At 37.9% G+C, this 27,292-nt stretch overlaps 2 protein-coding genes across 5 annotated transcripts in view; both read right to left on the bottom strand.

The window, feature by feature from the left end:
- Positions 1 to 7,985, bottom strand: part of ndrg3b (ndrg family member 3b) — a 33,755-nt gene extending 25,770 nt beyond the window's left edge. For both annotated transcript variants that reach the window (XM_056732595.1, XM_056732597.1), the window contains exon 1: positions 7,856 to 7,985. The gene's annotated coding sequence lies outside the window, so the exon portion shown is untranslated. The remainder of the gene's footprint in view (positions 1 to 7,855) is intronic.
- A 1,293-nt stretch (positions 7,986 to 9,278) lies between these two features.
- On the bottom strand, positions 9,279 to 26,589 carry phf20b (PHD finger protein 20, b). 3 transcript variants are annotated; one of them, XM_056733150.1, is made up of 19 exons: positions 26,373 to 26,589; positions 22,160 to 22,265; positions 21,716 to 21,887; positions 21,521 to 21,605; positions 21,058 to 21,134; positions 20,509 to 20,974; positions 20,114 to 20,215; positions 19,057 to 19,191; positions 18,916 to 18,972; positions 18,588 to 18,830; positions 18,336 to 18,506; positions 18,123 to 18,218; positions 16,042 to 16,173; positions 15,578 to 15,756; positions 13,035 to 13,134; positions 12,695 to 12,890; positions 12,198 to 12,606; positions 11,082 to 11,301; positions 9,279 to 10,898 (listed from the first exon to the last, which is right to left on the bottom strand). In XM_056733150.1, exons 2-19 carry the CDS (start codon positions 22,240 to 22,242, stop codon positions 10,753 to 10,755), a joined length of 3,069 nt encoding a protein of 1,022 aa, XP_056589128.1. In that variant the 5' UTR covers positions 22,243 to 22,265; positions 26,373 to 26,589; the 3' UTR covers positions 9,279 to 10,752. The 3 variants fall into 3 exon arrangements, with proteins under 3 accessions (XP_056589128.1, XP_056589130.1, XP_056589131.1); XM_056733152.1 differs by lacking the exon at positions 26,373 to 26,589 and adding an exon at positions 25,532 to 26,308; XM_056733153.1 differs by lacking the exon at positions 16,042 to 16,173 and having other exon boundaries at positions 26,373 to 26,582.
- Positions 26,590 to 27,292: the final 703 nt, after the last annotated feature.

The raw sequence follows: 27,292 nt of genomic DNA, 5'->3' as shown, positions 1-27,292 counted from the left end.
GTATGAGCTGAAAAGGAATACCTTAATAACATATCTAGCAAACAAACAGCCGCAGTAGTGTATGCACTAATCTGTCTACGACTTAATCAGTTCATGAAAGAAGCGGAAATCTCGCTCTTCAACAGCGGATTTGAGTTGATGGGAGTTTAACATGCTTTGGGTTCTTACGCAAGATTTAAAATGAAATAGACCTAACGCACTCAATCAGAAGGAACTGTATTTCACCTCTATTCTCCGCATTAGGATGTTATTATAAACATCTCAATGTTTTTTATTTACGGTCTGTTGTTATTCCTGCTGAAAGTGACTCCAGAGGACAGAAGGTTCTGGGAAATTGGTTGGAACATCTGCCTATTTTCCCCAGTCTATACCCATCAGCTACACCCATTTGATTATTGGCACACTCAATACCATCCTTCCCATCACCATAACAACCAGTTGATAAATCACCAACGGCATCAAGATGGGAGGAGAGAGAGAGACTGTGACAGTAATTACTCCATTCTTCTCCCAAAGTATCTCTAAACATACCAACATCGTTATCACCATGAGGATTATTGTGATCCATCATAGCAAAATTACCATCACCAGGCATCACATCTATCTTTACTCATCAGGGCCGCTGTGAGTCACGTCAACAGCCCAACAACAACAGAAAGTCAGGCCTGTTTCGTGCTCTGTGCTAGGAGCAGATCAAAATAAACCCAGACTTAACATCCTCACTATTCTCCTGTAAAGGTTTATTTCCACAGAAATATTAAGAGGGTTATGAAATATGAGTCATTTCATTTTAAGCAAACTGAATCACAAAATCATTCCCACAGTGGAGATTTTTACTGTCAAAAGAAACACTTTACATGCAATGCTTGTACAAAACTGAAATGAATATTTTTAACGTATACAGAAGGAGGATTACAAGCATATTAAGCTTTCCTGTAGCTCAGTGGTAAGAGCATTGGGTTAACAATACAAGGTCGTGGGTTCGATCCCAGAGGATTGCACATACCTAGAAACAAATGTATAGGACAATGCAATGTAAGTCACTTTGGATAAAAGCGTCTGCCAAATGTGTAAATGTAAATGTCAGAAAAGATATCTTTTAATTCCATATATTTTCAATAGTTCAAAAAGTCTACAGTCAGCTCTACCTTAATTCAACCCGAATATAAATCATCATATTAATGAGGTGTAGGGATGGGTATTGTTAAAATTGTATCGGTATCGATACCAGTACTGTTATCGATACTATGCTCTTTAAATTGATGCAAAAACACATGATGGGAAAAGATGTTAAACATTTTAAGTTTCTTTATTACAGCTGAGCTTTAGAACTGCAGTTTACAAATGCTTGTGAGCAAACAAAAAATGCCACATAACAAAATGTGTGTGTGTTCCTCAGTATACCAGTTACGCATTTGCATATGTAATATAATATATCATAATATAATTCAACATATTTACTTTACACTATGGTTATTTGGCTGGTAGACTGTATTTCTTTTTAACTTTTTTGTTTTAGGGCTACATAAATTGAAATGTACTATTTTTTATAATTTAGAGAGACAATGCATAGTTATTATTGTAACTATGGATAAGCATTTTGTGAGTATTATGTGCGAGTGCGTGCGTGTGCGAGCAAGATCCGCATCCAAAATAGAAAACGGATGACAGAGACAGCACGAACGGCTAATGTTATGTGTTTTAATTTAAAGTACAATACAGTTTAGTGGTTCAAGCAACATGTTTATTGATGTAATATACTTCATTGCTAATTTACTTTAATGGTTTATTTCAAATAAAAAAAAAAAACACACAAAGAAAGCTATCGGTAATTAATCGTTATCGGGAATTGTTTGAGAATTGATTCTGGATTGGTAGATTTGGTAGGTAGTTTTTCACCCACCCCTCTAAACTACACTGTGCGGCAGTGTGATCGCAATGTAATCAAGTAATGTAAGCAATGTACGCCTTTTATTTTGAAATGATGGCAATTTATTTAATAAGCCCTTTTCACATGACGTCACGCATCTTCCGTTCTGCCGCGAAGCAGTGAATCGTTACTTCGACTAGCGCCATGAAGTTTACCATGTCCCTTGCACAGTGCACTGCCACAAATACAGCTAGATGATGTACAACATCTTGCCGACAATTTTCGCTTACGACAAGATCAATGCTATATAAAGGATGCAAATTCTTTTTGAAGAGTACCCGTTTGATTATGAAGGTAAGTTTTTTCTTCTCTTTTTGTGTTAGCGAAGGTGCTGGGAAAAGTAGCCTACTTGAATAAGTGTTCGGTCAGTTGTTAAATTCCGGCACGACAGGAAAACGGAAGCTCTTCTTGCTTTTGTTTGTTGTAAGACGGATGTTATGATACACTACTTTGCGAAAAGGTGGAAGTTAAGTGACGTCATTGTGAAAAGGGCGTATAAATATTCTGTTGCCAAATAATAGAGGACAATGCACTATTAAAAAATACAGCTTAAAACTATAAAAATTATACATATACATTGACATTATACCCAATTATTTTTGTTGTTTGTTTGCAGGATAAAAATCACAGCGAGGTTTAGTACCCTATCGTGTTAGTACCATGAGCCATCACACAAACATGCAAAAACAAATAAATCTTTGTAAACAAACAAAACCAGAGTTATTGCACAACAACCCTCCACTCTGTTTACAAAGTGTGCCACTTTCTTAATACAGTGGCAAACCAGGCAAAAGGGGAAAGGTGCCAGTGTAAATAATAGCTGTGCCAGGGTGATGGAACCAGGCCACAGAGACTACAAACACTTTGCACAATATAACAAACACATAGCAATTATTTAACAGAGCAAAAGTATATGCATCTTATTTTTCAACTTTCTGAACCTGATAGCTCATCAGCCTATGTGGCCTTACAGGAATCTATTGAGGATGCTGTGGGACAACGGAGTATTGTAATTTCAATAAATATAGTTTTTTGTAATGTTGCCTTCTCAACAATTATTTTATGTTATAGGCATGTATGCCTATTTAGACGCATTGTAACTCTTAAAGCAGATTTTATCCAACAGAATTGTTGCACTCTAATCTGAAGTACCTCTATCCACTGAAAGAGCTCTCATTTGTCTTCTCCATGTTGTTGTTCATTAACGTCTCTGGCTTCATTCTGTCAGCAATCACATTAGAGGCATCCTGCCAGTGGCAGAATGTAGAGGCTGCTGTGAGATCACTGCCCCCACCAACCAGAAATAGAAGAGAACAAGGCGACATGACACCCGGTGGGGTAACCAAACCTTCAGCGCAATGTCTGGCTCTTCATTGACACTCATATAAACTGGGCTACTTGGGGTTTATTTAGGCCACTTGCAGAAAATGCTGTGCACATTGACAACTATTACAGCGCCATGTGTTGCTGCTTTAGGTCAGACATTCAGAGACAAAGGATGAACTGCACTAAAGCTAGTTTTTTTACGCATTTCCGATTAAAACTAGATTTCAAATGAGGTAAAAGTATTGGGGATGGGATTGTGTATTTCACTGCGAATAGATTGGAAAAAATTGCTGTTGCATTTTCAAATTGAACTGGCAGATGACTGACAGCTGAAGGAGTTAATGGATCCTCCGCCCAAGTCGTCTAATTTACATCATTTAAGAAGGACGGTCACTCCAGGGTGAATTTTCAGATTTTTTCAGTTTTGTTCGGTCAGTTGAATGTGCTGCTGTTTCTGTTTTCTGCCGGTCACTGCACAGATAGACCAAGAGAAAGACGAGCTGCGTCAGCAAAGTAAAACCTCACGCTCGCGGGGCTGTACCGGCAACATTTTTATTCTGCATAAAAGCGAATTCCCTCCCCGCCGGCTCCGCAGATTGATCGTCTACGCAAGATTGCATGAAGTCAAACACACCTGATATTATCGCATATCACAATGATTTTACAGTTGTTGATCGATTAGGGCTGTCACGATTAGGAAATTTGGCTAATTATTAATTGTCTACTAAATCATTGCGATTTCGACGATTTATTGTCCGTTTTAGAGCTTTGACATTTCATTCTCATACATTTTTGATTCAGCTTTGAAATGACCATACTGTTCTGAATATAAGAATATGTTTTTTTCTTAGAAATACATCGGAAAAAATTGGGTCATCATATATTTAAGGTTTAGTTTTTTACCTTTCAATAACACAACCACATTAAACCTGAAATTGGCATAACAGTTATAAATAAAAGGTGACAAACATTCTTCCGTCATCACCAATATGTTCTTAAGATTTGAATGATCCATGGCTTTGGAGAACGCTCTAAAAGTGAGGGTGTGATCTTATTTGAGCTTGCTACTGCCATCCTGTCTGAATCTGTATTCCCTATGTTTAATTTTTATCAGGGATACTTCTGACAGTAGAAAAAAATTATATTCATAGAAATATTGTATACGAAATATACAAGCATATGTATAAAACTGAACTGAACATAAATATATTTACTAAACTAATTGTAATAACATTTTCAGTCAATGTAAAAAATAATTTGTGCGTTTTCCTCCTCAACAGTATGTACCAATAGCAAGTACCTTTCAAATCCTTTGAAGTCTGATATAAACTATTAAACTTTATATAATTATAAAGTCTCAAATAATAAGTCTGCATGGATAGATTGTGAAGATTTCTCTGATCTCTAAATCATTCCCTTTCAAAAGGAGATGTGCTGAAAGTAAAAAAACAGCATGTGGATGAACACCCGAACGCAGGCCTTGCACGCTCAACTCGCGCGACAGTCCCGCTCAACAATGACATCATTTTAGCAGTGCAGACCCACATGCTCATGAGGATGCGTCAAGTATAAACAAGGCTTAATGGTGCCAAAGAAGCAAATAATCTACTACACGCTGTGCCACCTAGTCAGCCATTCCAAGATCAAACAACCGGGGCTTTACAACACCCACTCGTCATGTTTGAAACGATATGCTGCTCCAGACATGATTCTGATCTGAGGGGTCTGTCACACCAGCTGGTTTTTATTGTTAGGTTCTGAAGAAGGATTATGAAGTCGATTACAATCCTAAAACTACCTTTAGCTCTCCACCCAAGCAAAGCGTGTGGAACCAAGACAGTTATGTTCTCTTCTATCCAGAAAGCAACGTTAAAGTCAGGATTACAAATGAAAATCCAGACAATATTGATTTCTACTGTCTGCTCCTGACCTTAAAGTCCCAGCAAACCGGAAGTTGTGATCGTATATACTCCGGGATTCAGACACATTTCCGCGTGAAAAGGAATTTCAAAGGAGAAAGTCAGTGGGCGTGGCACGCGTTTTTCACAGCGAATTGATTGGATGGGTATTTTTAAATGAAACTGGCAGTGGTCTGATAGTAGAAGGGGAGGAGTTAAGCAGTCTAATTTACGTATTTAAGATGGATAGTCATTTCAGGGTGAAAGTGCATTTTCAGATTTTAACTGAAGATTATGCGGGTACATGAATAAAAAAAAAGAATATGACCCACATTGATAAGCTATTTACTATAAACGCTGCAAAATGTCATGAAAAATAAGAACTGTCATTTTTTATTTCACTGGGCCTTTAACTGATCTGATAGGTGCTGATAGACAAACAGCATCTCCACATGTACGAAACTAATGTTACAACAGTCTGTAACTCCAGGAATCCGTGCCCTCCAGAAGGCCATGAGCTCAGCCATCCCATGGGGGACGGAACCAGAAATAGAAGCAGGCGTGGACTGATGGAGGGGTGTGGGGAGCGAAGCCAATGAAAATTAAGGAACGAGAAAACACACAACAGCTGTCACCTAGGGAGGTTGTTGACATAGCAGTGCAGGAGGGTAAGGCTGTAAACTAATCAATATAACAACAGTGAAAAGGATTTTCTGTCCAGAGATGTGGTGGGGATGTATGTACTGGATGATAAAAGGCTGCAATCTGCCTTCCAAAATGTTCAAACTGAAACTTGCAATGAGAAAGTTTTCTGAACAAAACCAAACTAAGAATGCTCATCAAAGAGGGACAAGATAAAAACCCACTGGCCTTCTTCACCCCTATATGTCCATGGTAACACAGGTGTCACAAACTTTATATGAAGTTTCGTTGCTCTGCCAGGTTGGCATGTAACAGCGTCAACAATTTTAACGAAAACATTTTGTTCATTTAACAAATGTAATGTTTAATAACATGACCTACATTTAACATGCATTAAATCGACCACATCTTCAATAAACTGATATAAAACAAGTTCAATATGAAAATATTGACATCAGGTTTGCTGTAAACCTTAGAACAATCGGTGTTATACAAAAATTCTGAAATTAGTTCTCTGTGTGCCATTATAATCCCCCATTTTTTCTTTACACAGTGACTACATCGGACACGACACAACACGACACATGGCTTGTTCTAATGGGATTGTTGCATCGTGCTGCATCCAGTGTGGACAAAATGTTTAATTATAATGGATTTTATGCGTTTTATTGTCTTTCGCCACGTTGCATCGCGTCTGCTGTAGACACCGTGTAGGGACAAATGTGAGTTGTTTTTAAGGGTTACAGATCATTGTGCTTGTCTTCCCATTGAAAAACACAGAACGCTTCATGCAGATGACTCATAAAAAACATGACAAAATAAAAAAATGACTCATAGGCCCAGGATGTGATTCTTAAATCCACTAATCTAAGTGTTCCATTAGTGCACAAAACAGCTTTTTGAGTTATACAACCTGTCACCAAAACACAGATAACAAAGTTTTTACTTATACATCCTTTTAGGAGAAAAAGCGAGGCGCTTATAGCGTATGAAATCTGTTATGCCAACACTGATTTGGCAAAAACAAGTGAAGGTACTATGCATGCATACATTTGGCATCCACATGGGCGTTCAAATAGATGCTATCAACCAAAAAAATATCTCCTTATCAATAATGAACAATGGTAACGTATATAAACATACAAGAACAATTAAGAGTACAGTGTACAACTTTAACAATTTTCAACAATGTTATTTTATATTTGCTGTACAAAAACACACCACACCAACCTGTGGTGGTACTAGAGCAACTGGATTTATGCCACTAATCTGACGCTGTTGTTTATGTCCCTCGCAGTATTTTGGGAAACTGGGTTAGAAGTCCTTTTATAAAACAAGGGAAGAGATGTCCTGTGGATCGGCCCTGTGGCAACTGAGCACAGACGATTTCTCCATTAACCGATCGGACGACTTTATTTTCTTCAGGAAAATGAAAGAAACGACGATACAATTATATACAAATAAAATAGCAGATCTTAATCATAAACAACCGATTTCGTTCACATAAACACATTAAGCGGTCTGTTATAATAAATACTGTCAGCAACACGTCATTAACATCGGACTGTCGTTCACTGAGGAGACCAAAGTCCGACCGGGTAACGTCAACCGAGTTTAATATCGTGAGTCGTCGGTGGAAGTTGAGCTCAACATTTCAAAGCTTTTCAATCACCTCAAGAAAATAAAGAAACACAAATTAGAAATAAAGCTCTAAATATACAACATTTTCTCACTAACCAGCTACGTTATGTCTGGACCGTTTGCTGTCTGTCTAACGTCATCTATCGTACACATTCCGCCTTAAAGAACTCGTGAAGAAAAAGCGATGGTAATTCAACGGTTATCTCCCTTCATGTCCATCAACAAGACGACTGAATTCGGTGATACGTTTGTTAGTAAACGCGTCATTATTATTTGTTCGCTGTCTCACGTTAGCCTTCTGTTAGCTCGCGTGCAGCACTTACAACATACGAGCTTAAGAACCGATCAAGCGCAACAAAGTGACGACGGATGTATGTTCAAGCATCATCGTTAAAAACATGGAGATATCGCAGCTCACCGTTTAAGAAGATAAGAATGTGTCGGATAAGATCCGCGTCCACAGCGTGTTGAAATGAGTAAACTGCGCGAGACTGTGCTACTGCTGCCTTCCTCGCGCTGGTGGTGGTGTATGAGCTCGCGAGAGCTGACTGACGGTCTAACCCTTCTCATGCAGCCTATGGACAATATTTAACTTCTTCAGACATTGGAGCACATTTAATGTATATATGTAATAAATTATATATAAATATATTTTATATAGAAATACACATTAAATCCGACCCCCTCCCCTCTATTTTTTAAATAAATAAATATATATATATATATGTAGTAAAGTACTCATGAAAAAAAGTTCACATGGTCATCATTATAAAGGCAGGAGACCAGTAGTGCATGTAAAAACATATAGGGTTTATATGTCTATAAAGTGACAATCACTACATTTTTGTAGTGTTTTAATTAATGATCGTTTATGAACCTGGACAACTAAACAGTCTTATGGGAACATTTTTCGAAATTGAGATTTTTACACATTCTGAGAGATGAATAAATAAGCTTTCTATTGATACATAACATATAATATGATACATATATACAAATTTAACTGTACATTTTTGTTATATACATTTGAATATTCAAGTATGATGCTGAAAATGCCATAACAGGGATCAACAAGGGATTAAATCTATTAGTCGCAACTAGTCATTTGCTCAATCAACATTTTTGTTTACACAATATATGCGTTTGTACTGTATAAAATAATTATGTACATATAACACACACTCGCATGCATGTATCATTTGAGGAAGAAACATATATTTATACATTAAATATTTAAGTTTATATATAATATTAATGACATATAAATATAAAAATGTATATACGCATGTCAATTTCTTAAACAAGTTATACATGCATGTGTTTTTATATCTACATAATTACTATACATAGTACACACATATACATTATGTAAACAAAAGCTTAGTCGCAACTAATAAGCTTTCTATTGATGTACGAGTTGTTAGAATAGGACAATATCTGGCTGAGACACAACCGTTTAAAACTCTTGAGTGTAAAAATATTAAAATATTTAGAAAATGGCCTTTGAAGTTATTAATCAGGGGCACTGTGACAGGCCATCCACTCACAAAAATAAAGTTTTTATATATTTAAAGTAGGAAATTTACAAAATATCTTCATCTAACATGATCTTTACTTTATATTCTAATGATTTTTGCCATAAAAGAAAAATTGATCATTTTGACCTATTCAATTAAGTTTTTTTCTTTTACTAAAAATGTTCCCATGCTACTTAAGACTGGTTTTGTGATCCAGGGTCACATTTACGATTTTGCATGCGCAGCTGTTTGCATTAAACATTTTCCGCAATCAGAACCAGAGGTGTGTTCATCTGTTAAAAGGAAAAACGAACAACATTTTTGTAATTTAAATGTCTGAATTTATTTTCTTGCATTTGGATTATGCGTCAATATTTCTCAGAACTTAGTTTCCCAGGTGACCCCAATGTAAAAATATAGTAACGGAAAAATTGAATGTACAAAAGAGCAAAACACTTCTGACAACAAGATTTTCAGTGACTGGAAAGGAACAGGCCAGATGTAAAAGTATAATACATAATATTGAAAAACTCACTTGCTGTACAAAATTATGAAAACAAAGCACATAACCCTCCAATACCCTTCGGTGTGAATCCACAGATACACGGTTTGCACAACTTAGGGTGAACTGTGCATTAAGTTCAGCCACAGGTTTTGTTTTTTAACAATAATAGTCAAAAAATAAAACAGAAATAAACACCCAAGGGTGTGAACACTGAAAAGACCCATGCAGCTTCTCTCTTTCTCTTGCTGATCACACACACGTACTCATGTCAAAGAAAGATGACAGAAGTGACGAGATGCAAAAGTCAATAACTTAAATTCAATTAAAATAACTTAAAGGCATCTAATGTCTTATAATCAATCTTGTAGAGAATGAACAGAAAAGTCACTGAATACAAAAAAGAACAAGTTAAGAAACTAAACAAAAGACAACAAAACAAGATTATACAGACAACAATTCAGTATGCAAGAGGAAACATTATGTGCTTGTTTTATAGACCAGGGGAAAACTTAGCACACTGATTTGAAATGCAAGCAAACAACATTTGTGTCAAAAATGAGAACGATAAAGGACGTTAAAGTACAGTACTACAGTATTCACAACAGACCAGAGATTTGGAAATTATCATTAATGCAGGTGCACATAGTTTAGATCAAAACTAAGAAAAACATAACATAAATCTGAGCAACTGTAATGTTATTTACACTATTACATGACTATTTAGTACAAATATATAAGCAAAATGGAAGTACTTTCAGATTAAAATATATGTCATTCTCATATTTAACATTTTTTCATGAACTTCAGCAACTGTTCGAGTCCGTAAGCTCTTAACAAAGACATCCCAACAGTCAATTATGACTTATGAATAAACAGGAAAAAAGTATTTAGCAAGTCGAGAATATAGAGAAAATTACATAAAAAATAACCCTCCGGTCTAGGACAGACATAGCTAAGTGCTACAAAGAAGCTTTATATTCCACAAAAACCTGTTTGCATTATTGATAGGTTTATAATCTTACTCAGTCTTTTCAAACAGCATCTACTGTTAAACAGTGAGCATACTCATCACTTTAACACACATCTCTACATAAGAGACACTCTCAGATCATATACACACCAGCTTAGATGGCTTAGCAAGGTAAATAAAAAAGAGAAACACAGCTGTTTCAGCAGTTATCTGTCACACTTGGGACTCTGTAACGAAACATGAGCTTCATGTTATCCCAGTCATAGTCACCATCAGTTCAGTCTGAACCATTTGCCAGTCTTTCCCTATGTTCTCTGGCGCCCTCAAGAGGAGGACGAGCACAGTGCGATCTGCTGCACTGTACCCAGGTCCGTCAGGAGTTGTCTGATGCGATGTTTCAGCTGAGGGAGACGAGCCAGTGGATCAGGAGGTTCCAGCTCACCAGTGTAGTCTAGCCAGCTTTCCAACTCTGCATGAAGATTCATGTTGTTACAACATGGGCAAAATAAACAAGAACACACCATTGATAAAATAATGATAAATTTTACAACTCCATTTGCTAAAACTAAATTGTAATCTTATGCAGTAAGTACTAAGTAGACACATTATTTACTGCAAATCTATTGTTTATATTTCCTAGAACAGGTCTCACCATCCAGTTCTCGCTCAATAAGGTCCATTCTGTGCGTCACCTCATCCTGCACGGCCTCAATGTGCTCCAGCAGGTTCAGTTGCCACTGCTGGTGCAGCAGAAGGTCAGGGTCGGGCTTTGAATCAGTGTTCACAGGGTCAGGCTCCTCCTCCTTTACATCCACCAAACAGGTCTTTTCCTGTTCACTGGAAACCAGTTGCTTCATACGACACTCCAGTTCCTGACAACATAAAGCAATGAGTCACATCTCAGTTCAACAGCTCTTTTCTCATGTACATCTTGCTAATATTTTTGTTTCAGAATAAAATTGTTTGCACGTTAATATTTTCAGTTCCTCTAAGCGGTCAGCTGAATTTTTGTGGTGTATTCCACACCTTTGGCATTACTCAGTCCTCTCCCGCAGATTTTCTGCCCATTCAACATCAGCGAGAGAGAGCACTCGGATTGGTTGTTTTACTTACATATGTACTATATATATATAAGGAGTAACATAAATTCAAATTTAATATATACGGTATGCAATATATATAAGGAGTTACATATATACAAATTTAACTGTACACTTTTTTTATATACATTTGAATATTCAAGTATGATGCTGAAAATGCCATAACAGGGATCAACAAGGGATTTAATCTATTAGTCGCAACTAGTCATTTGCACAATAAACATTTTTGTTTACACGATATATGCGTTTGTACTGTATAAAATAATTATGTAGATATAATAACACACTCTCGCATGCATGTATCATTTGAAGAAGAAACATATATTTATGTTTATATATAATATTAATGACATATAAATATAAAAATGTATATACGCTTGTAAATTTCTTAAACAAGTTATACATGCATGTGTTTTTATATCTACATAATTACTATACACAGTACACACACATACATTATGTAAACAAAAGCTTAGTCGCAACTAATCGTTGTACAGCATTGAAATAATTGTTCATTAAATAAACATTGTCTTAAAAATATCAGATTTTTTTTAATAACCCACATTGATTTCCAAAAAATAATACACTTTGAGAAGAACGCCAGCTTAGACAGAGTTTCAAAGAGCCTCCCTGGCTTAAACCTTACACACCATTCTCACGCAACACACCTTAGTAAAGGAGCGGTCGGCCAGCTGGAGCTTGTGCTGTTCATGGTCCAGCGACGCGCCGTACCTCTGCTCTGCCATCTCCAGGAGGTCCTCTGTGCTCCTCAGGCTGTCCTCGAGCTCCGAGCCTCCCCGCGTCTCCACCACCAGTCTCCTCTCCACTGCAGGGTAGTAGGTTCGTGGCTTCTGGTAGCAGTGATCGCTGCTGATGTAGGAGTCCTGGAAGGAGCAGTGTGTCTCAATGGGTGACGGGACTTCGCTCTTCAGCACATCAACCTCGCACGCTCCCATTTCCGGAGGTGAGGAAGGGAAGGGAGTGGCGAAGCCCGAGTCTCCCGCCACTTTTCTCCGCAAGCCATCCGCAGGCTTCCAGGGCTGCCGCCAGAGCTTCAGGTCAGGGTGGGCTTGTGTTCTAAAGGTGAAAAAAATATATAAAAGATTCAGAACTGGAGAGCTGAGATCATTCTTTTCACATGACGAAGGGAGTTAGAATGACTTACTGCAGGATGCTCATCTTGAGCTGAAGGCCGTTGACCACCTCAAACACTCGGTGGACGTCCCCCAGGAGCTGATGGGCGGCCGTCACTTTCTTGCTGTTTTTGTGGGAGTAGTTCTCCTCCAGGTAGGACAAGCCGTACATGTGACCACTGCTCAGCCAGTCTTTATCATACCAGAACCTTTGGCTCTGCCTCGGAGCTGTAGACAAACAATCATTTTTACACATTTAACAAAACCAACCACATAAACTGACCAAGATGTCTGGCTGTTTTCTTTCTGTGCCGTTTTGCTAAATGTCCCAGACTCACATTGCCCACCCAAAACAGAGAGATGATATGTCACCTGGTGGGTCTCTGCAGATGTAGCAGCTGTAGTTGTCTGGCACGCTGTCCTCATACAGTCCCATACATGTCCCGTGCTGCCAGCACAGACACTCATCACACTGCAAGTGATCACAGAGAAAACACCTTTCATACTCCTCAAAAATATTCACAAAGTGTCAGTCAATACTGTGAACTGAAGCTTCACACAGAGGTTGCGCAAGACTTTTTCACTTTTACAGCATTTTAAAAAATCTATCATAATCAATTTTTACCCCTCAATATGATGCAGGTGATGTAACTTCTAACTAGCATGTTTGTGACATCATCGTTATGTTCATGTGTTTACTATCTGAACTTAGGGCTACTGTGTATTGACACAGTGACGAGATACTTTATTCCACGAGACTGGGTTTACGAGAACTAGATAAGATTTTTTGACATTTTTTAAAGAAATCCTCAATGTTGAACTATATAGGGGGAAAAGTATGTTGTTCACCTTAAAACACAAAATGCAACAAATGTGATCATTATAAAACCACCTTATACTTTATGAAACAAATTAAAGTTCTATTTTAATAAATTATATTATTCAGTAATAAACAATATGTAAATACTGCAAAATGTTTTGTCACAAACTCAACTGACAGGCAGTAGTTGCACAAAACATTTGCTTTGTTTTCTAAACAGGTAAAGGTTTTAGTGAAGAGCTGTCTGTTTTCTCTATATGCTTTTGCATAGTCCTCGACTGCTGGTGTTATCAGATGTGGCCATTTCACAATGTCAATCCTCCTTCCTCCACTGACTGAACCCTCATAGCCACACATCCTGTTTTATGCATACATTGTACATAAGTAAGAGACGGATGATCTGTTTTTGAAGAGGTTTGCCTATGAATGTATTTAAAGAGAATATATAACTCGGTATTTTTAAGGTCCTACTTTGGTTTATGGAGTGTCCAACAACAAGTTTGATTCGTTCCGCGATTCAACTGTCATTTGTCTGTGTGCACGATTAATCGTTAAAAGATTGCGAATAACTACACGATCTCATTAATGAAAATCAACGAATCTCCTGTGTCCTTTAATTTACACCTTCGAAAAAAATCATAACACTTCAATCTGTTCTGGTGCTTTAGGCATGAAACAGTGCCACAAACAGTCTTTTCAACCACATCCTATCATTATTTCTGTGTATTTCAGAAGTATTAAAATTAAAGCAGAGAGTTGCCAACTCGCACAGGAATCACGCATTTACAAGCTCTCACTCGGCCCAAATTATTCTCACACCAAATTACAGACCAACATAATGTTAATACAGCCTGACAACGAAACTGCTCTTATTATTGTCTTTCAGGACTGTGTTACATGTTTCTGATTATGCTTTACATCCTAACTGGACGTGTTTGAAACTAAAGTAATCATTGCAGTTTGTAGCACAGACAAAATTATTTTAAACTGTTTACAGGTTGTTATGTTTATCAGTTGTGTCTTTCTTTAAAGACCTCTTTCAAGTAATCTGTCGATTTTAGGCAAATTGATCAATCTTTCTAAAGACCTTTAATCATGTAAAATATTTCATATACAAGTTACTTCAATGCATTAATACTTTTTAGGAAGTTAAAATTTTGAATTGAAAGTAAAACTTAAAACAAAATAACAGGACGAGGACCTCAAGAAGCTGTATGATAAAATACGCAGAGTAAGATTTTGCAGATTCTCGCAAAAAGTATTTTTATTTCTTTCGGATACTTTTATTAACATAATTCCTAAGTACAATAGTTAGAAAACAAATTATTATCAGCTATTTACAAATGTATAAAAGTAAATAATAATAACAATGTATTAAGTATACAGCCGCAGTAAAGATTAAGAGACCATTTCAAAGTTATTTGAAGTTTTTCTGAATGTATTATTTATATGCGTTTAGGTAACATTACTATTTTGTTTCATTCTATGAACTACTAGCAATATTTCTTCCAAATGTCAAATACACCTATGTTCTCTATTTGCACAAAATGAAAACTGGAGAAACCGGTCAAAATAACAGCTCAGTATTTTTTCAGACCTCAAAAACTGCAAAGAAAACAAGTTCATATTCACTTTTAAGCAACACAACAATACTATTTCTACACGTATTTAGGGAGAAAACAAACACTATATTTTTTCTGTGATAACCTTGATTTTTCTCACAGTTTTTATGCGTCTTGTCATGCTGTAAGTCTTTCACATTCCTGTTGGATGACTTTACATCTCTCATGAGGTTTGATTTTGTAGAAATTCAACAGACACTGGACTGGAATGCCCACAATACATCTAGAATTGCTGATTAAATCGACATTTGTAATAGTCTTTTAATTTTTTCCACAACTCTATACAAGTGCTTGAAAAATAAAATAGTCCATGTCATAATAGTTGATACCTTAAAAAAAGATTATTCCTGTGTTTTGTACTTAAACACACGTTTTCTTTTGTTGGTTGTATCAACACAAATGTATAACATGTAAATGAACAGAAACTCTTCATACGGGTACTTAACAAACTGTTGCAAAGTTGAAATGTTTACCTGTATCATAAAGTCATTCTCTTCCTGCACTTCACAAATACAGCGTACGATCTCTGAGCTGTGAGCGAGCGTCTCTACACCTTGTTCTGAGAGCGGCATGTTGAAATCCAGCTCAGCGTCAGACTCCTCCTCACTCCATAAAGGACTGTCAGATGACAAATCACTGCTGCTGTCCTCACCTGTCACACATGAGACCCACATCACACCTATCAATCATCTGCATTCTCTTCTTTTACAAAACCATCATTCATGCAAGGAAATCAGCTACTCTACATCACACATGCACATGTTAAAGGTGTATGACACCAGACTGGACGATCTGCACAGTTGCTGTGCCTAAACATATATCTGACGAAACAAAGACAGCTAGACAAGACACTCAAAGTTAAGCGAAAACAAAATGCGGAAAAAAAGAAAGGGGCAAAAAACACAAAGCAGGCGGCTGAAAGTTCTGAGGTACCCACTCTGGCTGAGCGTCTGTTCGGGGCGGGGTCCCGTGTAGGATCGATTTGTGAGGGTGGGGGGCAGTTTGAGGGCCGAATTCAAATTGCATTGGAGAGGCTTTGGGCCAATGCTCTCCACAGAGCTGTGAGAGTCTATCAGAGGAGGGAGAGCAGACGCCACATAGGGTTAAACACAGACTGAGCGGTTTCTCACCAATGACACGGTTTCATTCTCCAATTCCAAGTCCAATTACCAAGATGGTTTAGCAGCTACAAAACTCATTTAGCGGGTGGTTGGGTGTATTAATAAATGCAATTGAATGAACGAATAACGCAGAAGGGACCAAATTGAAATATGCGTAAATAAATTGGAAGGTGAGAGTGAACAGGAGAGAAAACACAACTAAGGCTGCAAAACAATGTATCTAAAGCATTTGTATATTTACTGATGTTGAGCAAAAGCTTTACAAAGCAGAGAAAAAAAAAACATGTTAGAGAAAGTGATCATAAAAAAGAACCAGGCCCATAAATCAGCCGAAATTCAGTTATTTCAAGATACAATTTTAGATCACCAAACATGTCTTATTTTGACAATATAACTTTAATGACCGACAGTCAGTTCGAAATACATTTTCCTTCCATTACGTCAATATAGTATAAAATGAGCGATGATGTCATTTAAACAATTAAAGTTTGGTGAACTCAGACATGTGAAATAAGAAGTGCTGTCAAATTGATTAACCAGGCTCAATTGATTCCAAAAGTAATATCAATGTGTTTATATAATATATCTGTGTGTAGCTTGTATATTTATATGTATGTATATGTATATATGTATATGTATATATATATATATATATATATATATATATATATATATATATATATATATATATATATATATATATATATATATATATATATATAAATGTTTGTGTATGTATGTATACACAAACACACACACATTTACATTTAAATATAGTTTATATTATGTGTAAATATATATTACAAATATTTCTCATGTGTACAAATACATATATATATATATAATACACACAATCAAATTTATTTTGGAATGGATAACAGCCACAGATATAAGATGTTTGACCAAAAGAAGATCAGAATACCCAAAAAAATTCATAGACATTTTGGCTCACACTTATTGGAGAGATTAACTTTGAATCACAAGTTTAAAGAAAAACGTTTCCATTATAAAAGTTGCATTTATTACAAATCTTTCATTTAAATTCATTAATATTAGAGTTACAATGATTGAACGGTCAGAAACCGGAATCGGATGGTTTTCGCATGATCGGCATGATCAAGTCGTTCACTATGTGTAAAACAAATGTAAATTCCATTCAACCCGATTAATTGTCATTTCACTGAGGTAAAATGACATTCAACACTAATTGAAAAAAATCCAAACTATAAAAAAATGAATAGATCAACAAATATTTGTGATATATAAGATTAAGTTCTTTATTATTTTACATTTCAGAAAAAATAAATAAAGCAATGATAGTTTCATAAACAGAAACAGACAAGAAAAAATATATATTTTATTGTTATCTTAGACTTTTGTGAGTACAAAAATGAAAAAGGTTGATTAGGTGATTAAGTTTAGTTATATTTTATTATTTATACTTATTTTCAGTCACATGGTTCTTCAATTTAAGAGTTATTTGGGCAAGAGAAGATTCTGTAATGAAATGCAGGTTGTAGAACTGTATTTAGGGAAATGATAATAAAAAAAAAATATGAAAAACTGTGTATTGAAGAAAAATTATGTTTTTTTATATACTGTCAATTATAGTTTGTGGATATAAAATCGGAATCGGCAGGTTCCACTTATAAAAAAATCGGAAATCGGCAAAGAAAATTGCAATTGTTGCATCTCTAATTAATATTATATAATTTTTCCTATAATTCTACTGCTTATATTAAATGCAGGTTAAAAATATTTTTGCATCAAAATTGGCACCCCACTCTAGAGAAACCTTGCAGTTCCAGCAGACAAACAGAGAGGGTGGTAAAGATCCAGAAACACACAAGACGTACACACACAAACAAAATCGGAACCCCAAAGAAAGCTGTCTAACCTGACTTTGACCTCTTTTTCTTCTTCCTTTTCTTCAGCTTGATGCGGAAGAAATCCCTCTGCCTTTTCTCTCTCAGCCGCTCTCTTTCTTTTGCTCCTTCAGAGAGAAATTCATAAGAGAATATCAATCTCAACTACTGTTAATATACAGAGGACTTGTAGTGAGAGCATGTGCACAGGAAATGGACGGAATGATCGTGATGCTCTGCAATACCTGTTTCCTTGGCAACCCAGTCTCTGTCGTCATGCAGGGAGCGGTTGATGTGTTGGTTCTCTTTGCTCCTCTCTGCGCCCAGTGTGGCCGAGCGCTGCCGGTGCATGCTCCCAACAACAGGGGGCGACAGAGCGTGTCCTGACTTACTGTCGCTCAAAGGGGAAGGAGTATCTGTTGGACAAAGAAAGTGTATTTACAAATGGCGGCATGCAAAGTGGAAGAGACACAGCAAAAGACAAAGTGTTCACTAACGTTGGGAAGCAGACACCGTACGGCGCCTGCGAGGAGTCTCCTGGTTCTGCTGCTCTGAGGAGCGCGTCTGGACACAGCGAGGGGGGCTCGGATCGCTCTGTGCATGGTAGTACTTCATGTGGTAGTGAAGCAGCGATGCCTTTCGGAAGGACTTCAGGCAGCCTGCAATCTTGCATTTGAAGGAGTTATGGTCCAACTCAATAGACAGGATAGGGGGTGGTTGATTTTTGATGACTCTGTACACTGAGGGTAAAAAAGATCAACAGGTCACACAACACTCGACTTGCACGCATGTGGACGCTGTGAGAGTGGATGCTTATGTACTCACGTGGTTCTCTGCTGAACTTGTTTGAAGTTGGGAGATGGACTTGACGTTTAATCGTTGCTGCGGAGAAAGCAACTTGGCTTGTTATAATATTTATATTATATAAACTATTACAATTTTGGCAATGAGTATGAGGAGTCTAACCAAGATCAGGTGTAGATCCAGATTGTTCTGTGGGTGCTGGATTTCCTGCAGGGGCTGTTGGACTATCTTTACTCTCTGAAGTCTCTGGGACGGAGTCTGACTTAGTTGGTTTGATCTGGGATCGACTATTTCTGTCTGAAGGGATCAGAGATATTATCCTATGAGATGGTACTGAAAGCTTATTGGGTGAATGTGAATTGGGTGAGTTCCACCGTGTCTTCGCCAGACTCGATGAGATTATATTTTTATTTATTTTATTGATTTATATACACCAGATTCAGTTAAACGTTGAATATCGCCAATTCTGTATCAATTTGAATGTAAAATAATGTTTTGAAAAAGAGTCTGTTACATGAATTTCAGTTTCGTTTATACATCTTTTAAAATATCGATATGATCATAAACCAAGTATCATGTATCAAATCGAATCCCGAGCCAAGTAGATTGTTACACACTTTATAAACAAAAAATGCCAAAATAAAAGGACACAAAAGCCATTATTGTGTATACCTAAAACATACTTGTAAGCATTACGCTGATGTCTAGGGATGGGTATCGTTAAGATTTTATCGATATCGATAATGGTACTTATCAGAACTGTTTCAATACTATGCTCTATAATTTGATGCAAAAACACATGATGTGACAAGATGTTAAACATTTTTAGTTTCTTTTTTACAGCTTAGCCTTGGAACTGCACTTTACAATTACTATTTCACTTATAAACACAAAACAAGCAGATTACAAATACATTGCGGAAATCATATGGCCCTAGATATCACACATACGTCGAGCAAACTTTGGTCATTCGGACATCATTCAGGGATTGAAAAATTGACAGGCAGCAGCCGCCTCTAATTTGCCATTTAATACTTGAATACACAGAGCCAAAACAACGCAAGTATCGATAACAGTATCGTTTGTCATGAAGCTTATTGATACTCTGGTATCGACCCAATTATGAACCGGCCCAAAAAGTACCGGTTCTCGGTACTCATCCCTACAAATAAGAATTCTGGGTGATACTTTTTGTCAAAAATTGGCATTAGTACTATACCTGTGCTTGAATTGGCTCTGCTCCTTTTGGATGGTGGCATTTGACCTGTTGATGCGCGTCGCTTCCTCAGTTCTGGACCACTGGGCTTCTCTGCATCTTTTCCTGTGACAGACACACAAGCCATCAATTCAACAAGAAACCCTATACCAGCTCACTCTTTGCCTCACTCTGAACTGCTTCAACCATAAATCACCCAACAATCCCTTCCATTCAATTTCCCTCCTCGCAAGATTGCAAGGCTGCTTGGGATGGTTAAAAATTTATCAGCATCAGTAATATTCGCTCTTTAGCAACTACAGTCTGTTGGTGTGTGGGTGGAATTGAATCTAACGCTATCAAACCGTAATCGAATATTACAAATGTAACACCTTCATGTTCCTCCAAACCAAACTCACCATCTGTCATCCTACTCCGCGTTCTTCTGGGTAGACCGGGACTGTCATCTCCCGCTTCCTCCTTGTTCTCTTCTTCACTCTTGTCAACGCCATTTTGAAGAGCTTTGGGCTGCTCTTCCTCATGTCCTCCGTTCATCTCTTTCATCTCCTCTTGGTTCTCCACGTTCTCCGTTTTGCTCTCCGCTTCCGTGTTTAACGGTTCTGTCTTGACATCTTCTATGGACAGTTCTTCATTATGATCAGCAGAACTCTGCTCAGATTCATTTGCTTTTGTTGTCGCTTCATTATTTTGGAGGTTTCTGGACTCATCTATCACCATGCTGTCTTCTTCATCCTCCTCCGATCCGCTCTCGCCATCCTGGTCAGAGGCGCTGTGTTTCGAGCCGTTACTCCTTCCATTTTCTTTGAGCTTCCATTCTTTCTCACCATGCTTTCTAGCATGCTGATTGGATCTGCCATCGGATCTCTGTAGATATAGACAAACCCATTAAACCGGTGCTTTTGGGAAAGGACCTACTGTTTACAGGATCCGATCCAGCGACCTCTCACCTCTTTGCGGAAAGGCTTCACCTTAATCCCCTTCACTGTCTTCACGACCCCATCGAAGAACTTCACTGTGTAGTTCCCTGGACAACATGGATAAAGAGCCATTTATAATCCTTAATGACATATCAATAATGTAATCGATTTCTCAATAAAAGCTTTTTATTTAAAGGGAAAGTTCACCTAAAAATTTAAATTATTTTATAATTTTCTCACATGTCATTTAAAACCTGTATGACTGACTTTCTTCTGCAGAACAAAAAAGATGATATTTGGAAAAATGTTGGTAAGCAAACAACATTTGACCCCATTGTATAAACCCAAAACCACACACATTTCTTAAATTATCTTCTTTTGTGTTCCACCGAGGAAACACTCATAAACATATTTTGAACCACATTTAGGAAAATAAATGAGGAAAGTACTTCATTTTTGGATGAGCTATCCCTTTAAGCTTTAGAATACACACCATCTTTGTCACGGGACAGGACCTTCGCAGGGTAGTACCGACAGTCTGACCAGCTGGCTAAAACTTTCTGGTTAACATGAAAGCCCTATAGGAAAAAAAATGATGTCTGTATATATATATTCTTTCACATTACTATGGTTCAGAGTTTTATTTTGTCACTGAGTGACTCAGCAAAGTCTGACACGAAGCACTTACTGGAGCCTTCTGCTTTTCAGGGAGACCTCGTTTCCTCAGCTGGATTCTTTCTACGGGTCTCAGGTACAGACTGCTCCAGTCAAACCACTCGTCATAACGGTGACTCCACTGTCTGTAGTGGATCAGAACCTTTTCATCGTCATAATCTATCTTCTCAATACTAGCAGCATACCTGCAGATACAAAAAAAAGAGTCATCCGTTTAGTTGTATTACATTACACCCTGTTAAAGATTTCTACTTTCTGCGTATGCTTTTCAGGACAAAATCTAGTATTTTGTCCACTTTTAGGAGAATCGGCCTACAAATTGCTTGCTTGTCGTTGGCTTTAATACAACGTTTACTAAATTAAATTCTGTGGTTGTATTAAGAAAGCGCGGAATTCAATCAGACTCTCTGAGTAAAAGGTAGAGTTGGAAGAGCAGAAGCAGAAAGGAGACACTGACCAGTTCTTCAGGCTGTCTCTAGCCTCCAGCTGCGCTCCCACCTCAAATGTGATCCCACGCCTGTGAGGAGGGGTCTTTGCCATGCTGTTCACACGCTCTCACCAACCTACAAAATCAGTGACAACACACATTAGCTGTGCACACATCACAGGACCAAAGACATGGTATTGATTGGAAGTATGCTTTAAGTGTTTTGCCTTATTCTCTCAAACATCTGAAAGCTTACAAATATTTTATAATTGTTGTGTACCAACAATGCAAAAGCAAGAAAGTACAAGCTAATATGTATTAAAATACAGGCTTTGTATTTTGCTGTTCAGCAGAAACACAATCCTTCTAAATTTCAGGGAAGAACAGAAAAAAATAGGCCAGAAATAAAAGGCTGTTAACAAATTCAGTCTTCAGGGAAAAACACAAGTTAAAGGGACAGTTCAGCCAAAAATGACTCATAATCTAGTTGTTCCAAACATGTATAAATTTATTTGGTTCAACACAATGAAAGATTTTACTTCAGTCTCTTTTTCGTCATCTTTGTTTGAAACATAAAGTTGCAGGTTGAATGCAGCTTTCGTCACGTGGATTGGGCTTTGGCGCTGCTCTTCTGCATTGATGAATCTGGGTTGCCAGATATGCATGACAAAACCAGTCCAATAACTACTCAAAACCAGTTTGAAAAATAAAGACTTGATTTGGCAACAGCCTGGCAGCCAGCTCCTCTTCTTTCCATTTACAGCCGTAATGTAACCATGCAAAGGTGAATCAACCTGATATTTCTGACCTATTTGTAAGAATGTCAGTAACCAAACAGATCTCATCCCCCAATGACTCCCAATATATTTTCCCTAATATGGCAGTAAATGGGGGATGAGATCTCTTTGGCTACTGACATTCTTCCAAATATCTTCCTTGGTGTTCACAGAACAAAGACATTTTTACAGGTTTAGAACAACCTGAGGGTGAATAAATCACGATAAATTTTTACATTTGGGTAAACTATCATTTTAATTGTTTACTCAAAAATGTTACAGAAAATTCTGTCTTCATTTACTCACCCTCAAGTTGTTCCAAATCTGTATACATTTCTTTGATTATACGCATTCTTCCAAATATCTTTCTCCTTGCATCAAAACAAACAAATCTTGGACCCCATTGACTACCATAGTAGGAAACATTGCCTTATACATTTCTTTGCTCTGTTGAACACAAAAGAAGATATTTTGAAGAATGTAGGAAAGCAACAGTTCTGGGGCACTTTTGACTAGCGTTGTCATTTTTCTTACTATGGTAGTCCATTGTGGCCAAGAACTGTTTGGCTATAAACATTCTTCTCTTTCTCTGTGTTATTCATCAGAATTAGGAACAACTCGAGGGTGAGTAAATGATGACACATGACAGAACATTTATTTTGGGGGAACTGTTCCTTCAATGCTTGGTTTGTTCTATTAAAATCGCCTGAGGCAATAAAATGTTATTTATTATCAGTATTGGTCTGAGTGGGACAGAATATGGAACACAAATAATGTAAGGTCTAAAATCGTGGCATCAAATAATGTGCCATGGCCTATAATTAGGGATGTGACGGTGAGTGCTCATTTTGTTGTGGTGCACCTTTCACTGTACAGAACAGGTTAATAACTGCACAAAGTATGTGCGTGATGTAAGCTACAGTGACTGGCCGGCCATTCAGACACTGTGATTTTCCATCCGGCGGTGCTACTCTTTCTACGTAAACACATGCTAGACGGAAGGGTTTTCAACATTCAAGCGTCTCTCGTGGGGAGGGTCTGCAGTGACAAGCACTAGTGTTAATGCTGGGTTCACACCAAACGTGAAAAATCGCATTCCACACTCTTAAACCCCATTCAGACACCCAGAAACTAGCAGGAACAAAGCGACACGATCTCATTCATTTCAATGGAGAGGTGACGACTTCCGGCGACACAGGCAACAGTGACCGGTGGCGACAGGAAGTTGAGGATTGTTCAACTTTATGTAAACAATGAGTGACTTTTGTGAGCGACAACCAATAGGAGTAAAGCAGTGGAGCTCACGTCATCCGTCTCCCGTGAGTTACTGGAGGGTTTGTTCAAACTGTTACTAGGACAGCAAAAGCTAGAAACGCCTACAAACAAATTCATAGTAAGAGACAAGCGACACAGCGACAAAGACTCTGTTTGTCTGAATGAGGCGTTACACTGGGTTCACACCAAACGCGAATTAAACGTTTTGCTCAAGTAAACTACATACAAAGTCAACGCAAAGATGCGTATATGACGTAAATCGGGTGGCGCGATTGACGCAAACGTACGTCAATGTCATCTTCTGCGAAGGTTGAAAATATTCGTCAGATCGCGTCAGTCATGCGAAAATAACAAACTTTTCTCACGAGTAACAAAGAGCGTTTGAGGTGAACCCAGCATTAATAAACACTGTGTAAACACTTTTTCTGGACGTTTTTCAAGAATTTTCCTGTTTAATTGAATGGTGACTTCAAAAATGCTATCGTCTCGTCATCTCACGTAGATGTCATCATAATGCAACATCATCTACACACATTACAACAGGCAGAATATCAACAATACTGCCTGTCTACAGTTGGCTGGTTCAGCATTAGAACAAACAACTCTCTTCCCTACTGACCTCATGAGGCTGTAATATATGAATTAAAATGCTATAGATTCTTATGAGGAAAAGAGAACAATGACATATTTAATAAACAGTTCTGGCTTGTCACAATCTTTAACGCACAGCATATTTATTATATAATATATATTGTATGACTTGTTTTCACGTCATTCACTTCTAAGTAATCCTTATTTACACAATATTCTAATTGTGTTTTATCTATATATGATTATTTGTTTGCACACATGTACAGCACAGTTATTGTTTCAATATAGTATTGCACGTACTTTATCAATTGAATAGATCAAAATATTGTTCATCGGCATAAAGCGGAAGAAATGATCATTTTAACGAGTACGTGTACTGTCTACAACGTTAAATCTAACAGGAAAAAAGACCGACACGACTGTACACATTGCGATCCAGCGTTCTTCGTCATAAATGAACATCATCAGACGAAAGCGCGTCATCACAAACGTCACTGATGTTTCATAACTGACTCGCCAGCTTTAATCCGATTCGTCTGCGCTGCGTGCGCAACCTCCGGGCTCGTGTACGTCCTCGTGGAAACACACGATCCATACATGTTACCAACTTACGTCATAATAGCGGGAAACCGGTAGATTGTGTTCATACAAAAAACTCAAGGCCCCCGTGGTGACCTGTTTAACGGTCACGCACGTCGGCAACGCATCGAGCCTTGCGTGACGCAAATGGCGCGCAATACGTTTCCTCCTCGTTGTTTACCTTGTCAGGCTAGCGGCTCATCTTTACACGCCTGTCAAAGCGAGCCGCGCACGTACCATCAGATAGCAGCGAGTTAGGATATCACGTTTACTAAACCTAAAGAGGAGGAAATAATCAAAGCTTGGACCTTTCGATCTTTCTCGAAGGTCCGCGTGAAATCAGGCTTATGACTTTTCCTCCACTTCACATGCGAAGCAAACGTGGGTGCAACGTTGTCTGCTAACGTGACGCGCTGCACCGTGCGTAGTCCAAGACAACAGACACACGCAATATAATCTTATTATCGTTACACTGGGTCTACACCTCTGGAGTGTTTAAGCAATTATTTTGCCGTTTAAATGGCTTTTCGACATTACATTGTTCACTTGTCTACCACGATGCGCAACAACAGCGTATGATTTGATTGGATGAAATCCCTGAGTGACGCGGATTCCAGCGTTCTGATTGGGTCACGCATCCGTCTATCAAACCTCGACTCGAAGCGGCCTCTGCTCGGCCTACTCCTGGCAGCATGGGGCTGCCATACTCATGACTCGTGAATACAGTACAACTCGAACAAAAGTCCTGCAGCTGTCTATGAAGACCCAAAATGCGCTTGTATTTAGATATACTTCATAACAACGACTGTTAATGCCAACACGTTTCCTTAATGTGCCGTTTCTTAAAATCGGTTTCACGGGTCCCGCTAGCATCCAACAGAGGAACACATGCACGGAGGCAAGTTTCGTTTGAACAGAACAGCATCATCACATAATATTGCAAGATTTAAAACAGCAGCTTACAAAACGCACAAAATAACTGCGTATCGTTTTATGCAATACAAAATCAAAGCGCCGTTTACCTCTTTTGCTGATAAACTCCTATACCGAAGAAAGCAAGTCAAAATGCTTTGCGAGTGCTTTAAGTCGCATGCTTCAAGAGCGCGTCCACGCAGTTTGTTTTCTCCGGCTAGGCGGCGGGAGCAGCGAGGCCGGTGCCCGCGAGGTGGAGCTTGTTTGCGCACGCGTGCGGGATTTTTTCGTGGTCGGGGTCGCTGTTTCCTCTTTTGATGACTTTTTGGATCAAATGGCTTCCGAGACTCCCTACGAACAATGTGGCTGAATAGTCAAATGTGACGTGATATATATCATCGTGCGTTAATTGATACTTTTTACATCAACACTGACAATACGAATAGGCACGTGGATAAATGGCAGGTCATCTCTGACATAACAAAGTCGTCAGAAGTTATATCTTCGTAAGATATCTGTTTGAATTTATAAAACAATACATGTTTGTGAGCCCCATATTGTGAAGTATTAACCGACCACGATAACACAGTTGGGCGGTGCTGCTTTCGGATTTGGGATATTTCCCACAAAGCCAGAAGTAACGTCTGTTTTTATCAACATTAAAAGTACGTAGTGACATTACAACATTGATGTTTGTAATGATTTAGTAGCATTAACACATTTTAAGTATATATTACTATCAAAAGATAGAAGACAGAAATTATTTACGTGTTGAGGTAGGAAATATCTTAAATCCGAGGTGTCTCGAATGCAACAGCTGGAGCTCGAGGCGGGCTCTGTTATAGATTGATGGTACCCTACACATCTGCTCTTTTAGTTCATTTTATGATCTCATCAACTTATTTATTATACTAACTATGTATTTATTGTTCTTCTCACCCTCACAGTTGACTGTTTTGTCTGAAATTCATATGATAATCCAAAAGCATGCACTTTTGAGAGCAAGTCTACGAATGAGACACCCCCAGCT

The sequence above is a fragment of the Triplophysa dalaica genome, chromosome 20, assembly GCF_015846415.1.
Source record: "Triplophysa dalaica isolate WHDGS20190420 chromosome 20, ASM1584641v1, whole genome shotgun sequence".
NCBI lineage: Eukaryota > Metazoa > Chordata > Actinopteri > Cypriniformes > Nemacheilidae > Triplophysa > Triplophysa dalaica.
Note: the sequence above shows the minus strand (reverse complement) of the source record. Positions and strands in the feature narration are given on the sequence as shown.